The 16311-nt window shown below is 41.1% G+C and overlaps 1 protein-coding gene across 1 annotated transcript in view; it reads left to right on the top strand.

Annotated features, from left to right (window-relative positions):
- LOC145397107 (putative glutamate receptor) overlaps nucleotides 1–16311 on the top strand; it is a 132022-nt gene that overhangs the window by 111802 nt on the left and 3909 nt on the right. Inside the window, exon 11 of the mRNA XM_080270309.1 lies at nucleotides 941–1040. Coding sequence (XP_080126435.1) covers nucleotides 941–1040 — 100 coding nt within the window. The remainder of the gene's footprint in view (nucleotides 1–940; nucleotides 1041–16311) is intronic.

Below are 16311 nucleotides of genomic sequence, written 5' to 3'. Positions count from 1 at the left end.
TCCTGATCAGAATCGTGATGGAGAGATAGCTGTGCACGTGGTTGGGAAGCAGCCTGGCCTTCCCTTGCCTTACGGTATGTCACATACCGCGTTTTTCGGGGCGAAGGGACCTCCTCATCACTGCTACTTATTTCTTCCTCTGGCTGGACGTAATCGCGATCCACCACATCATCATCGAGTGGAGAATCACTGTCTCCAGTGAACGCTTCCAGGACGGATGCAATTTGCTCATCTGAGAGACCTTTCCGCGCCATGTCTGACCTGGGTCACTGCTGGCAGGTGAGTGACCGAGACAAGGGCGAGCGCGGGTCACGCGGGGTCTAGGACGCTGCCCGCCTGGCGGCAGGTAGGGGAGGCTTGGGTACCCGGGCGAAACGAAAATCTCCCGCGAATTTTGAAATTTGTGGAAATTATGAACCTTGCAATTGCAGGACGTTGAAGTACGTCCTCGGGACTGGCTGTGACAAAACGTGAGGACGTGGAAGTACGTCCTCGGGACGGCGCGGGTTAATGAAGGTTATAAATTATTAACAGACTGCACCAAGAACATGTTTTAATGAACATAACACATGCTTGTTCCATTTACTTAGCAAAATATAGGGTATGATGCTGATACTGGCACTGATAAAGATGGTTATGAAAATATCACATGAAATATTTATGAAAGAAATGTTTTAGTTGAATAAAGATGAATTATCGTTTATGGCTGCTTTCACTCTGTGTGTGGTGCTGAAGAGGGAGCCCTTCACGTGGTGACACCTACTGTATATGTCAGGGCAGCTTGGCTGTCCGTTTATACAAACTTTCTCCTTATCAGTTCCCTTAAAGGAGGACTGTACGCTGTAGTCCAGAGGGATCACAGCTAGATGAGTGAGGGGTTCCAACTGCTATAGTAATACTGCTTCAAAACTAAATGGTTTTATAACTACATACTTTGCAGGAGAATGCATCTTCTACCTATCCAGGGAGGGATACCTGCCATACACATCTGCCCCCATCACACAAAAAGGCAATCCTCTAGGGAGAGCAATTAGCAAGAGGTATGTAACAGCCCTGATAAGATTGTTCACATGATAGTTATACCTACATAGTAAAATTATTTATTTTTGATGATTTACCAGTTTCGGCCAGACTTAGATCCTGTTTTGGAAGGAATTTATGAATACAGACGGAATTATTTCAGGTTTACTAAAATCAAACTGTAAGGTACAAACTCGCAGTGGTAAGGCAAATCTCCAGAAGCCTTCACTTAATTTCAATACTGTCAAGTTTATCAGGCACTGTCATATGCATAATCAAATGTTTCAATTTCTTCACACAGGTTTTGGCATTACCATGTCTGCTGAAGTGATTAGTTTGCGTTCAGGACAGGCAACTAATCTAAGACATAATATGGCGTAAATGCTCAATCACTGCCTACGTTGTCGACGGTCTGAGCTAAAAGATATTTTTCGTCACACAGTCTTATGTAATTCTGGGACTATACCTGGCAAAAAGCTCTTACCTCCAGAAAATTTCTTCAAATATTCAGTTTTAAACTCATCATATGTCTTAGCTCAAACTAGCTTATCAGACTTAAGCAAGTCTCCTGCCAGGCATCTTTCCTGATTAATCCAAGAGAAAAAATAGCAATTTTCTCTTGTTCATCTGTTATGTGCCTTTTTACGAAGATCTGTTCACACTGATTGATCAATGAAATAACATCAATACGATCTTTTTCTGTGCCAGAGACTTTTGGGGCAGTTTTACCCTCATGATAAACGTAAACATCTGTGGTATTGGTTGCATTATTCATTTTCACTGGTTGCTTTGTTAATATAACTTGGACTTGTTTATCGTTGTGTGAGGGAATAGTGGAATAGGTTTTCCCTGAACGATGAACTCTGTTAAGTGTATTTTCATAGGTATGGAAGGCAGAGACGAAGTCCTCACTCGCTACATCAGAGGGGGTTTGCCAATCATCATCATCATCATCATCTAGAATTGACGTATTTGTTTCTTTGTCTTTGGTTTGCAGTGAATTTTGAAGGGTGGGTGTGGTGCCCTGGTACCCTCCTAATTGTGTATCTGCAGTGGGCGCTAACTGTGTATCATCTGTTACTAACACGGGTGGATGTGAAAATATTCCTGTCATATCACTCAGCTAAAGAGAATTCATGTTGCTAAGGTATGGTGTTATGAAATATGTCTTTTTTTTTTTTATGTCCTAACTAAATAGATGAGTAAATGAGTTGTAATGAATGACAGATAGTGACCGTATAAGTGTATATATAAAAATAAGTAAAGGAGGTGATTGTACCTAATTTAAAGCAATGAGAAGAAATGGGTCAGTATAATTACACCCACTTGGTACAGATGATGTCACTCGGAAAGGCGTGTTGATCCCGGAAGATAAATTCAGAGTTGATGGAAAATCTCCCTACCGATAATTCTAGGGCTGTGTTGATGGACGATATTACTCCGGAAATTCCATGGCCTGATTATTTGTGTTGATTGTAGTGGTTAACAGCTGTAGTCATAAGCGAACCTCACCATAGAACGTCGAATTCCCACTCAATACTGTTGAAAATAAATGAGTATGAGTAGGGGCTATGTGAATAAGAATGAGTAAAGAGCAGTGGGTGCGAAGTGCCTGGTGTCAGTCACACGCTGATTGGCGTGGCGTTGTCTCAGCAAACATGCATGGTGACGTCATCTCAGCAGATACACATGGTGACGTCGGCTTCCCACACTGGTAGCTGTGGTAAGTAAATGAGTAGCGATGAGTAACCTGAGTGAGGAAAAGTGAGTAAGATGCGTTATAAATGTGGCTCTGGTATTTGCCACGTCGTCTTGACCTCTGAACCTGTGTCAGTAGTGGAGGTAGGGGGGCAGTAGGAGAGAGCGTTGGGGAACCAGTGCTTGTTGTTTTATTCTTGCTTTTTGTTTACTTGTTTTTTATTCTTCTTGCTGATACTTGAAGTTGCGTGAAGAAGATTATAGAGTTGTCTTGTAGACTTGTTATTTGTAGTTAATAATCGTAGAGCTTGTTGATCCTCACTTGTAATTCGTCGTTGCTACTGTATGCTCGATTGTGTTTCATTGATTGTAGAAATGATGGTTCGTAGGCTTAGAGCCGATCGTTACTACCACCATTTATTATATGTGACTCTTTGGTCTTGTAATATGTAAGTCTTGAGTTTTGGTTAAGGTTATTGTGCGAATCGAAGAGCAGGAGGAGTTAAAAATGAATACAGGGAGTTAATCTTGATTTATTATCTTCAAAGAAAGTCTAAGTTGAGCAGAGTATGTTGTACACAGGGACATAATTTACTAAGTGTCATCGGACCCCTCTTCTTATTTCCTCTCTCCACTACCTGTTGGTTCTATGGCTAGCCCCTTTCTGATCTCTGATTCCTGTATTCTCGTTTAGCACGGGTCGTGTCACGTGGGCTATACTGCCGTGGAAGCTTCTAGAACTCTCTATGTCTGTGTGTATGTACTGTTTCTGGTGCATTTCTAGCATTCCTTCACTTAAAAGTTGCAAGCTCGTTTCCTTTTGGTTGATTCTCGCTGATACACTTCCTATCTCACACCCTGGCTTGGTGCTTCTAACTATCTATCCATGAGCTGTATTATTATATAATGGTGTCCTGACATATGTAAAAGAAGGAGCACTCAACAAGAGCAACTCCCATTCCCACCAAATGGTCTAACTGTTAAATATTTGGCATTGTCTTGTGATACTGACATTGGAGTGATTGCTCTAAATTTCAAATTACTTTGCTCTTGCTTAATCAAATCAAAACATTTTGACTTGGCTTTGCCCTGAGATCTTAACACTAGAGCATTTTCCTGGTGACCTTGATTTTTGTCTGATTATCTTCAAAATCAGATTGTTTATTTCTTCCACAAAGATTTTTCCACATCACACAAAAACAGTTTAAGCTGACCTTAGTGTGTGAGCTTCACCTTAATCTGCCGCGTGCCAGTGCCGTTTCAAAACAGTCTGACATAAATCAGCGGCTGGTGCCAGTGCCATTTTAAAATGGTTTAAAATAAAAAACTTCACTGTGATCGCATTTTTCAAGATTGGCGGGTAAAAGTTGGCAGGCACGTAAGGTAACTGTTCCTCTACCATCCCCCAGGCTGTCAAGGCCATACACTTACTAGCTCCCCCCCCCTCACGCTTTCTCTGCCTCACTCTGCCTGCTTGCCTCACCCAGTGCTGTACATAGTAAAGACATTTTGTTAATATTTTCATGTATGTGTAAGTTGTAAATATTTTCTTGTAGGTGTAAGGACTACATAGTGAAGTCAAGTTGTAAATACCTTCTTGTAAGTGCCAGGACTGTACATAATGAAGTCAGGTTATATCTATCTTCAAGTAAGTGTAAGATAATGCATTCACAGTGAGAAAGACACGCAAATTGTGATAGATGCTGAAGTAATAAGTAATCAGAAAAGTGTACTGAACATTACTATACCTTCCCAGAATAAATACCTGAGTATATCTTACATAGAAAACGGCTTTCTCTCACGTACGTGTTAAGCATAAGAGCGCGGCTATACTGGTACACGAATATGCAGGACTCAATAAAACTCATTTCCTAGCCTCGGTGAGCATTTTCATGGCGAAAATCGTTGTTTCTACATCAAAATCTATCATTTTAGCCAAAAAAAAAAGTCGAAAAATGGTGACCCATAGGGCTAAAAATAGCCGGCACGCGGCGAATTAAAAACAATTGGTCAATCTTTTCGGTGATTTTCAACTCATCAAACGAGATTGACCCAAAATCAGATAATAATATTTTTAGTTTTTTAGCAACACATAATCACACGAGTTGAAATTTGAACTTGCCCGGAACCTTGACCTTTGACTGAATGTTCTTAAAGCTGAATCACACCATTTTAGCACTGCCATCAAATAGCCCCAAACTTTGGTCCAAAATAGATTGAAGCTGTTGAAATTTATTTTGCTTAGTCAAAATTTGATCCAGTCCTTAGACACTGACCGTTGACCTTGTTGTAAAAAACAAAACTGCCCTCAACCATTCCACCAAGTTTGGCTAAATCAAGTTATAATGTTCACACACACACACACACACACACACACACACACACACACACACACACACACACACACACACTTGCCGATCTGAACATAGCATATTTTCATGCTTCGCAATCACGGTTGTAAAAGATAACTGCAAGAACTAAATGACAGTTATGGCAGTGGCAATTGCTAACACAGAGGTCAAATAAGAACAGCGATTTTGTGGGTGACGGTGTAAAAAAAAACACTAAAAATGCCGTGACTACCATGAAGGAGTTATAGGTCAGCACATGATGATCATTAATATTATCTTGACCATTTTCTCACTTACGGATATCATGATGTAGAATCTGAAATCATGGAGAGACGAAGTACATGAGCAGGAGAACTATCAACAAAGCGCCCAGTGAATCAGGCTTTAGAGTTATTCACACGTTTTACAGGCAATTAAAGTCAATTTACATGTTACAGTGATCTTAATCCAAACTGAATTCATCAATTCAATGATGTATACTACTTTACTCTTGCTATCTGGTGCTGGAGAGGGACGCCTTCACTTGGTGACACTGATACGACTGGGCAATGGAACTGCACGGTTATACAAACTTCCCTCACTTCTCTCCCTATCCCAAGGAAGGAGGAGGATGAGCTGCACGAGGAGAGAAACTTCAACTGGCAATTTATAAGTAAATGTTCAGATGAACCTGGGGTTGAAACTACAATTACCACCATTTTGATATATCCAGATATTGGTGGTCTGAGGTACAATTTCCAAGAAATTCCTAACTTGTTGGTTGCTCTCATAATCTGGATGAGATCCGCTGTAGCTGCCATCAAGACACACACACACGCACACACACACACACACACACACACACACACACACACACAAATATATATATATATATATATATATATATATATATATATATATATATATATATCGGTAGAGAGGCGGCACGCAGTGCTAATGGACCTAGGATCGAATCCCGGCTGGGGCAGGGAAAAGATTAAAAATTTGAATTTCAGAAAGCAAACTTTACTGATCTACCAGAAGACCCGCCGACATGTCGTAAAATACCCCCGCTAATACAAGTACACCAGTCCTGTATGAGACAGCCTTGGCATGTATTCAGTATGGACAGTGGATGTTAGAGCCGAAGTGGTGACATGTGGAGGTGTGTAGGACTACTGGGCCTTGGGATAGGCCCTGAAGCCTTTGGCCAGAGTTGGACACACACACACACACACACACACACACACACACACACACATATATATATATATATATATATATATATATATATATATATATATATATATATATACTGTATATATATATATATATATATATATATATATATATATATATATATATATATATACTGTATATATATATATATATATATATATATATATATATATATATATATATATATATATGTACAGTGTGTGTGTGTATCAGGGTGGACCGAAAAATTTAAATTCAACGAAATATGGATATATTGATGCCTGAAACACCATATTCACATAATATTACTGTATTATTGAAAATCGGCCAATGCTCCTCCAGTTACTTTATTATATGCTTGCACCGAATGAGTGAAGTATTAATTTAGCGATAATACGATCTTTGGCAGCTCTGACAGTGACGAAACCGATTTTGACTGCTTTGTTACCGGTTACGCAAACGAACTGTGCTTGTCAGTTGTTAGTTTTAACTTTTTGCTTTCATTTATACCCTGTGTTGGAATGATGGCTACCTGCAGCACGAGGGAAAAAGTCAAAGATTCCGTATTTGGTTTACCTTATAGTCTTCCAGTGCATCAGCTACCTACATGCAAAGATGTCATCAGAGAATACTTGTAACACAATATGACGGATCCATTATCAAGCATGCAAGCCCATGCTGAAACTATTGCTGACCAAGTAGCAGATATATATGAGAAGGCTTAAATTCCTATAACTGACTACGAGAGCATTGTTATCCGTGTGGAACACTTGATAATAAAAGCTCAGGAGGTATGAAAATATTTTGCAAACAAGAGGATTTCAAGCACCTACTTGGAGAAGTTGGCCAGCTTTGATGTATTATTTGACATCTATTGCTGTAAATGCTACAAAAATGTTTATGCTCAAGAGAGGTCTGAGTGTCATTGTGCCAGGACTTTCAAGATAACTCCTGAAGAGTGGCCCTTTTGGGTGGACCAAAACAGTTGTAGGAAAACGTACATCGGCAAAGTAGACAAGCAAAGGACAGCAAAAAATGAACTCGCCTCAAACAGACAGATGAAAAGAAAGCTTCATGAAAAGTCATTTCAGGAATCCATACATGATGATGAAAATGCAGGAACAGCATGTAGGGATGATACTGATGATACTAGTTGTGATGTATCAGATGATCAAAATGATGATGATGGTACTGAAGAAGTAGAGACAGGCAAGCAGGGTCAGAATATACTGGCATATCCTGAACTATGTCGTGTATCAGACCGATGCCAAATGAGCAACAGAGATAAGTGCTCCATAGTGAATGTTGCACTGAAGGACATGGGTATTCTTGCTGAGGAAAACAAACTTGATCCTAGCAAACTTGGGTGTCAGAGAAGATACTGGAGGGATATTGCCGTTCAACAGCATTAAAGCGCCATGACAAACGTAGTTTGTTCGGGTTAACCCCTTAACAGCGCGGTGTCACTTTCGTGACGCTTGGGAGCAAGGGATCATACCGCAGGGCGTCGCTTTTGTGATTCTGTGTTTTTTTAAAATTCACCCAGGCTTCCAAGTGGGGGCTTGTATCATCTATCAGTACTGCCAATGTCCAACACTAGTCAGCACTCCTAATCTCATCTGTACTCCCATCCATTGTTGACAATTTAGCCATTTCTTCCCTTTCTTGACTCCCCTCCCTACCCCCCCTCCATTACCCTATCCTCTAGCCTGCCAGGCTGTGCTATGCTAAGTAAATCTTCCCTGGAATTTTTCACTGATTTCATCCATTGAAATAAGCCCTATGCCCTATTCTTATACCAAATAATATATACAAGAAAGAAATAAGGTAAGTGAGAGTGCCATACACCTGGAATTGGCTAATTATCACCTGACAACACCTCACGTGCACTCGTTCGCTAATTTTCACTGTTTATTTCCCCATAAGATATGACGTATAATCTATTTTCGTAATAAGTATACATATAAGGAGGGAAGGGAGAAGCCTAAGTGATATTTACATTCACCTGGAACTACCTAATTTATAATGTACTGTCTAGATTTCCTGCCAATCATTTCAGTGCTAAAATTAGCTGTGTCAAGAGGCTAAATGTTGGCAGTACTGATTTCCCTTGGTAGGCCTCCACCCCGGCCCACCCTTATCAGTTCACTCTCATCTTCCAGTGTGGGGGTACGTCTGTTCGCTCTTGCTAACTTCAGGGACCTTTCACCCCCATGCAAAGGGCCCTGTGACCTTTATCCCCTACTAAACCTCGTGTGGAAAGAGGTTTAGTAAAGGGCTGACAATTGATAAAAGAGTGACTACGATCTTTTTATTGAGTAAAACAGTGCAAGTGGAATTGTAAATAATGTGTAAACAGCAAGTGAAAGTAATGAATGTAAATATATGTGAACAGTGGAAAATAGTTTTATAAGTTACTTCAAGTGATAGTGCATAACACAGTGTAAATAAAAAAGAAATGTAAATAACGTAAATAAAATAGAGAACGTAAATAGAAATGTAAATGAGTAGTATTATAAGAATACGAGTATATACCCTAGGAGTAATGAAAGTGAAAGTTTCACTCTAGCATGTCTGAATACTATGAGTTATGAGAGTGAAGGTGAAAGTGACATTCACTCTCAATGCTAGTATACAGGACGAGAAAGTGAATGCTACGTATTTTACTGAAAGAAATTGAATCCCTACAGTGACAATAAACTAATACTACTGAAGGAAACTTATGGATAAAGACTGTAGATATATATAAGTGTTATATAGTAATAGAAATATAAAGTGTGAGGGGTTTTATGAATAATAAATGACAGATTACCAAGAGCGAACTAGCCCAGGTGCGACGGTCAGACGCGCTCATAATTTTCATTGCTTTCACAGTGGTTTTTTTTTTGGAGTATGGATCCCAAACTACTTCAAAATCATAGAGTAGTGTTTATAGTGTTAATATCTGGCTGTGGTAATCATATTACGGGTTGTCGGGAAGTGCAAAGTGGAGACTTCGTTACCCAACTTCAGAGGTCTCCACAAGTCCTACGGTAACCGACAAAGGCTCAACAAACATTCCAGGAGAAAGCTGAAGGCATGTGCCATAAGCATATATAATTTTAATATTCTAGGACTAATAACTGATTTTTGGCAAATATTTTTTGAGAGTCTGTCGGAGCCCGAATAACCCCGCGGCACACGCAAAACATTGGTAAACATGCCCACGGTGTAGGGGTTAATTGACAAGACTCTAAGTAAAACCCCTCATGGTGAGAGGGTCATCATCAAGGAAGACCACTACTCAGTAACTGGCTTCACTGATGCTGCTTACATAGATCATGTCTCCCCTGAATGTGAACAATGAATATCGCCAAGGAGATCATGTTGGTTGTCCATGAGACCGATTCATCAGAATCACTGCACGCTGTTGTTTGCGATGGCATGACCGTAAACACTGGTAATAAGAATGGGGTGATTCGTGATCTTGGAATCCAGCTGGAGAGACCATTACAATGGCTGGTCTGTTTGTTACATCTCATCGAAGTAGTTTTCAGACAGTATTTTGAAGCCACTGACGGTCTACGACGGGTCCAACTGGCTCCATGGGGGAAGTGGGTAGACCCCTTGAGTTTGATCCAAAGGATCTGACAATTATAGGCTATGAAAGGGTGTGTGGGAAAACTTACCAGATGAATCTGAGAAGGATCTCAGCAAGATCAGTGATACTTGCATCGTGCATATCTAGCAGTGCAAGTCGGAGGAGCTGAAGGCATAATTTTGAAACCATCTGCGCAGCCAGGGCCACTGAATCATGCCAGATGGCTAACTAAAGCCAACCGTACACTGTGGCTCTACATGTCGTCAGAAGAGCCATCTCCAGTATTGAAACGACTTGTTTTGTTCATTCTCAGCTTTTATACACCACCTTGGTTCAAACTGAGATCGAACAGTTAGTGTCAGGATGGCACCAAGAAATCTTCTATATTGTGGAACTATTGTGAGAATTGCCACAAGAAGATCAGGGCATCATTTGCCTAATACTCAGCAATAACAGTTACTTCTGTCACCCTGAAAATATCCTGCTGTCGGCTACTGCTGATGAAGATCCACACGTACTTTGCACAGCTGTCACACTCTTTCAGCGATCACCTGAGAACGACAGCGACGATGTCAGAGTGTTTGGTAAACCTGCTCTGAAGACAGATTTCGAGGCCAAGTAGTACACTGAGCTGGTGCAGCTAGACATATCATCTGTCACAATCACTCTTTTGAAGAACGTCACAATGGACGACAGCCAACCCATAATCTTGGACCAACACTACCCTTGTCACTCTCAAGGTGTGGAACATTGCGTCAAAAATGTAACATCGACCATGCAAAAAGTCTATGGGCACCAGGCGTGACATGGCATGCCTCTGCAATGTAAGCGGTCACGCAGAGATTTCCTGAAGCGTGAGAGTAAAAAAAAAAACTTACTGGAACGTACGTGCCCGGTTCGTGATTACGTTTCCTAATGAAATAGATCAGAAATACATTGTTTGCCACTGTTTGGTGTGTTTCATATAAACCTACAAAATGTAGTTTTTTGTTTATATTGGCAGAATACTGTTTGTATATACTGAGTACAGGCAAGCAGATGATTTTATGGTTCGTTCAGAGCTAAATCATGTGAAAAATTCTCTAACATATTAACTTTTATCATTTTTGCCATCATTTCCTCGATTTTGGAGTGAAAGTTGCTGGAATGAGCGTACGTAATATAAAAAAAACTGTTTGCACAGTGACATAGTGACCGTGATGGTGCATCATTTCCACCACGTTTCAAACTGGCAACTCTAAGTTCATAGGAATTTGATCCACCCTAGTGTGTTTGTGATCCAGTCAATCTAGTGATACACCCAAAACTAATTGCATTAGTAGTGAAACCTGTTTTTTTCTTTAACCATTTTCATGTAGGAACAACGCATTAAAAATCAACCAAAGTCAAACATAAGGAACATTGTGAAATTTGTGGTTTAATTACTACATTATGTTTACCAAATTCTTGGAGATAAGGGTAAGGTTCCCATATTATTTCATTACATCCAGATTATGAGGTACATCTTGTCCTTTCTGGTCTCATTTGATGTTTCTTGCAAGTGGCTATTATAACATAAATATTTATTAGAGCATAGGTCAACATACCTAAAAAATAGCAAATCAAGGTATATTATAAAAAAAAAAAAAAAACGAATATCTAGTTCAAATTCCGAACGAATTTTTAATGAGTGGCACATGCCAAGGCCAGAAATATAATGGCCAAATTAACAATATAGTACATATATAACGTATTCATATATACAAACATATGTACTTAATCATGATCATTGTTGCTGTCTGCATCTTGCATTGTACAATTGCTGCTGTGAATGCCTTTACACTTTCCAAATGGCAGCAAGCATCCTAACCCATATTTCCGCCATCTGCAGTGCTTAGTCATACAACCCGATTTACAGTTGCAATGAATGGTCCCCAGTAGATACATTGGGGTAGGATGCATGTCCGTCATGGTCATAGGTACCATCTGTCCATTCTGCATTAACCATCCCGTCTTCAGTGGGAAGAGTTGCTCTTAGCCACTTCTGTACTTGGTGATATACTCTATGGTACTTGGCAGCGGCAGATGAAGATGGCAGAATTTGGGGTTTTACACACACCATGCTGGAGGACACCTTTTGATGGAAGATCTGCAATCAGAGTCTGTTAGTAGTCTTTTCAGGTTTGGCACGATTCAGTGAGACAAGTGCATGTTCTCCAGCTATCACAACACCATGCACCCTGGCGTGGGAATTGTAGAATACAGCAGCTTGCTGACGAAAGTGGTCACTAGACTGGATCTTCTTTAGGGCTCTTGACTTGCCGATGCCATACAAACAGGATGTGATGTGGCAGCACAGAACGACATGCACGAAACGAAGGCTATCAACAACCTGCTTCCCCACAGCCTTCTGCAGTAGTTGAATGTCACAACAACGTGATGGTTTGAGGGCATATCTCTTCAATTCAGGCCAAAGGAATGGTGTGTGATTTGTGTTGTGTTCCAAACTGTACAAGCACACAAGCATATCAGTATCTTTTCCAACAACAGCTATGTCGTGACCATGTGCCATTTGAGTTGCAGTCTGGATGATTTGCACATCAGCGTTTGACTGAACATGAAACACATGGTGACTAGCATGTTCTAATTCGGCACCCAGTAGATTTATTAATTTCTTCTTGTTGGCACTGTTGGATAGGAACTTATCCTTTGGGGAGAGTACAAATCATGTCACTAGTGAAAAGTGTTTCTGGGCCTGGCTTGCCCTTTTGCTGCCTCAGATGCGTGTTGACTTTCGTTGTTGATCCACATGTGTGCCTATCAAATGCAGTGGCCACCTGTCCATATTTTGTTCTTCACATACCTGACGTAATTTTCGCATACGTCTATATAGGTTTGGCCATGTGGACCAATTTCCTCAGGTAATTTGTGAGGAAGTGCACCACCGTCAAGTACATACTTAGCTCCACTTAGAAGAGCTTGACCTGCATTTGGCTTGAGATTCCACAATGCACTGGCCAGAGCAGCTTTGTTGGCCTCCCTATTCTGAAAAATCAGTTTCAACAGAAGAGGAACCAATGCACACTGAAGACTTCTTGGCCATGGTAACTACCTGCTCCTTCTGCTTGAACACATGATCCTGGACATGTTTTCCTCTCATGCTACTGACGATTTTCTCACCAACACACTTTGCTGTGTCTGCTGTGACATCAGAATCAGCACATATGCCAGAGTCTGTGCAGATTAGATTGGTGTCATGTATAAATGGGAACCTAGTAGACAGGAAGGAGAGGAGCTTGGTTGTGCCACTCATGTCCCAGTCTTGACGTGTCTTGAACATATCCTTGTGTTGGTCACTTGTGCTGAAGATTGCTGAGGTGAGTTCCTGCATGGCATGGTTGATTTTTGCACATTGTGGGCTTGACAACAGCCAAATTAGCTGCTGGGTCTCATCCACGCCAAGTCCTCGTGTGAGGCCTCCTGTGGATTTGTGGTTTCTCATCAGAACCTGTTCAGTATACAGATCTGTGGATAACTCTATCCAAAACCTGTCTGAATGTCGCACCACATGAAGACCATCTTTGAAAATTTTCTCTGTGGATATAGGTTGCATGTGTCATAAGTAAATATAGAGGCTATACCCAGCATCTGCCATGTACGGAATCATTTCTTGTAAAACCCACAGATTAAGTTTCCAGTCAGGTGTTCGTTCTGACTGGATGAAACGGCACATGATACTGGCCATGTCAATATATTGCACCCATAGCCTTCTAGTATGGTAGTCTAGTAGGAACTCCATAGTATCCTTTATCTTGGCAAAGAGACGCAGGAGTGCCTGGGAATCCTGCATTCTGTTTTGGGGACAGCACCAGACAGCAAGCCATCAAACAGTTCAGCTGCATCCTTTAGATCACTCTTCAGATCGGCAGTTCTGCCAGAGGTATCCTGCTCACTGGGAAAGGCATGGCTCACATGAGGGAGTGGCACAGCCAGTGCGGTGGAAGTAAGCACTGTGTTCAATGCTGCTGATACAAGGATGTGGCTACGCACTCCTCTCTCATGTATTTTACCAGTCAACATGTAAAACACGGTGTTGCTGACATAAACCTGCTCAAGAACACTTTTCACCCTGATCCATCCATGATGTTTCCTATACATCCCAAGATGCTCATGAGAGTATGGAATCCACCTAACTGCAGGATAATCTCCCTCAGCTCACTCTCCTGTGGCTCATTATCCACTATAGCCATATTCTTCCACCAAAGGGGCTGGTCGAACGTTATCATTGCAATGACACCATAGTGGCCTGTGTGGTCACAAGTGTATGAAAGCGTGGAGTATATATAGGAGAGGTTGCATCGGTTTCAGTCTGTCGTGTGCAAATATAAAACAGACGCTGGTCAAGGATTAGGCCCATCATATAAGGACTGCGTAGTTCCTGTCCAAGAAGGACGTGTTGAGCGAAGATGCAGACACGTCCCAAAGTGCGTCAGTGAATTCTATATATAAGTCCTTGCGTGAAGTGTAGTTCAGTGGATCCTACATGAGTGTTTCAACTCAACATGGAGCAGCAAAGGTCTTGATGTTGACACCACCCACAGTTGCAATATCTGCAGCAATCACGGAAAGCTGCCACATGCCAATGGTAGCTCTTTGTAGAAGTAACAGCAGCAATGATACCCATTCCATGGAATGTGTGTAACCCATCAATAGTATGTATATGGTGATCTACATTATTTGCCATGTACTGGATGTAGTCACCTGCAGTGAAGTTGTGCATCTTTACCTTGCTGAACTGCTGCACTTGGCTCAGATTGCTTCACTATGGTAGGAACAGCAGAATCCACTTGGACTAAGAGTATCAATTTCGTGGTCCAAAATGGTAATGCAACTGCATCCCTTGCCCCAACTGCAAAGGGGCTGTAATCACAAGAGGTCTTGCTGACTGCAAGATAGCTTGCCCTGTGGGTGATACTTTAGTCTCAATGTTCTTTCCCACGAAGGGCAATCTAAGTAGAGCACAAAGGGATTCTGGCAGGAACGAAATGGCCTAATCCATGGAGGACATTTCACTAACCTGGGGGTATGAGATCTTAGATTGGTTGATCAGTCTCATATCACTTTTTAAGAGCTTAGCCACTGTCTGAGTTATTCGGAGCTTCTCAGCTTGAGAATTATTGTCCTTTGGATGGTTGTAGAAATCACCAATTATCTTATCAGCAGTGTGACGGAAGGCCACCACACTTCCCTTGCCGTGGACCTCTGCCATCGTGATTATGTCTCCAAAATGTCCTTTGATACTAGCCTTCATATATGGAAACTATAAGGTTCTACGTCAGGAGACTGAAACGTCTGCATTTTTTCTATCAACATAGGCACAGTTGTTTGTTCCTCGTCGTGTGTGACAAGATATTCCATCTCCTGATTAAATGCCTCAGCATTTACAGAATCACTTGGTCTTCCATTCTTACGACGCTTGGATGGTTTAGAATCATCTGCAGTGAACTGTAGTGGGATTTGATGCCCAGTTCTGAAGTTCGTACTGCAGACGTTCTGATAAACAGCTTCAGCTGCATGGAGGTCCACAACAAATTCGATCCGGGCTTTAACTGTTTCAGCCCAAGAGTCATTTGGTGTACAACAAGCCTCCTTTATGGTATACTGGAAGTCAAAAATTTTCACTGGTATGAGCTTTAGGGCAGATGTTTTCCCTTCATGCTTATCAGGTTGTCCTTAGAACAGACAGTTGTCTCTGTACGGAAATGATGATCCTAGCAATAGACGTGTTGTTGAACCAGCCATAGAGGGATCTTCGTCCTTCGTCATAGTTCCTCTTCTTAATAGCTGACTGGATGTATTGGCACAACAGTATGACATTCTACAGTTAGTGTGAACCCTGTGACCAGGCACGGTAGATGTTATCCTGGCCGAGTTCACTAGTTCTCGCGATTCCATCGTAGCCCTTGGCCGTAAGAGTTGCGATGGGCTCTGCAGAGTCCAGAGCGTTCTCGCAAAACACGTAGATATCATTCTTCACAGAAGGCCAGTGTTACATCAGAGAAGAAAATAGTAATAGTAGTTACTGCAAAATTTCTACACAATGGTAATTAACTACAACAGTAAAAAAACAAAAAAACAGCTACGATTACTGTTTTTTACTCCAGCGGTCGCTGCCAGCAGCAGTCCACAAAGTCCACGTGACTTGAAAATGATTTCTTTTAAATAATTATTGCAGTTACCAGAATAATGTATCTATATATTCTTAAGTAAGAAAAAAATGTCATAAGTGGACAGAAGACGCCTAGTCTGGCCACCTATGTAATTTTTAGGAGAAATACTGTTACGAATTTTTAAAAGGACGTTGCCCCAATCAGATGTAAAAAGCAGTATGTTCCTTTTATTTGATTTTAGTTAATTTTGGATGTGTTATACTGCATAACATTTCCAGACCATTGGTATATGTTTCATTACTATTGCAATTTATTC

This window comes from Coenobita brevimanus, chromosome 40 (assembly GCF_032717465.1).
Source record: "Coenobita brevimanus isolate Jiangsu-jjx chromosome 40, ASM3271746v2, whole genome shotgun sequence".
In the NCBI taxonomy this organism is placed as follows: domain Eukaryota; kingdom Metazoa; phylum Arthropoda; class Malacostraca; order Decapoda; family Coenobitidae; genus Coenobita; species Coenobita brevimanus.
The sequence above is the reverse complement of the archived record's forward strand: the minus strand, read 5'-3'. Positions and strand labels throughout refer to the sequence as shown.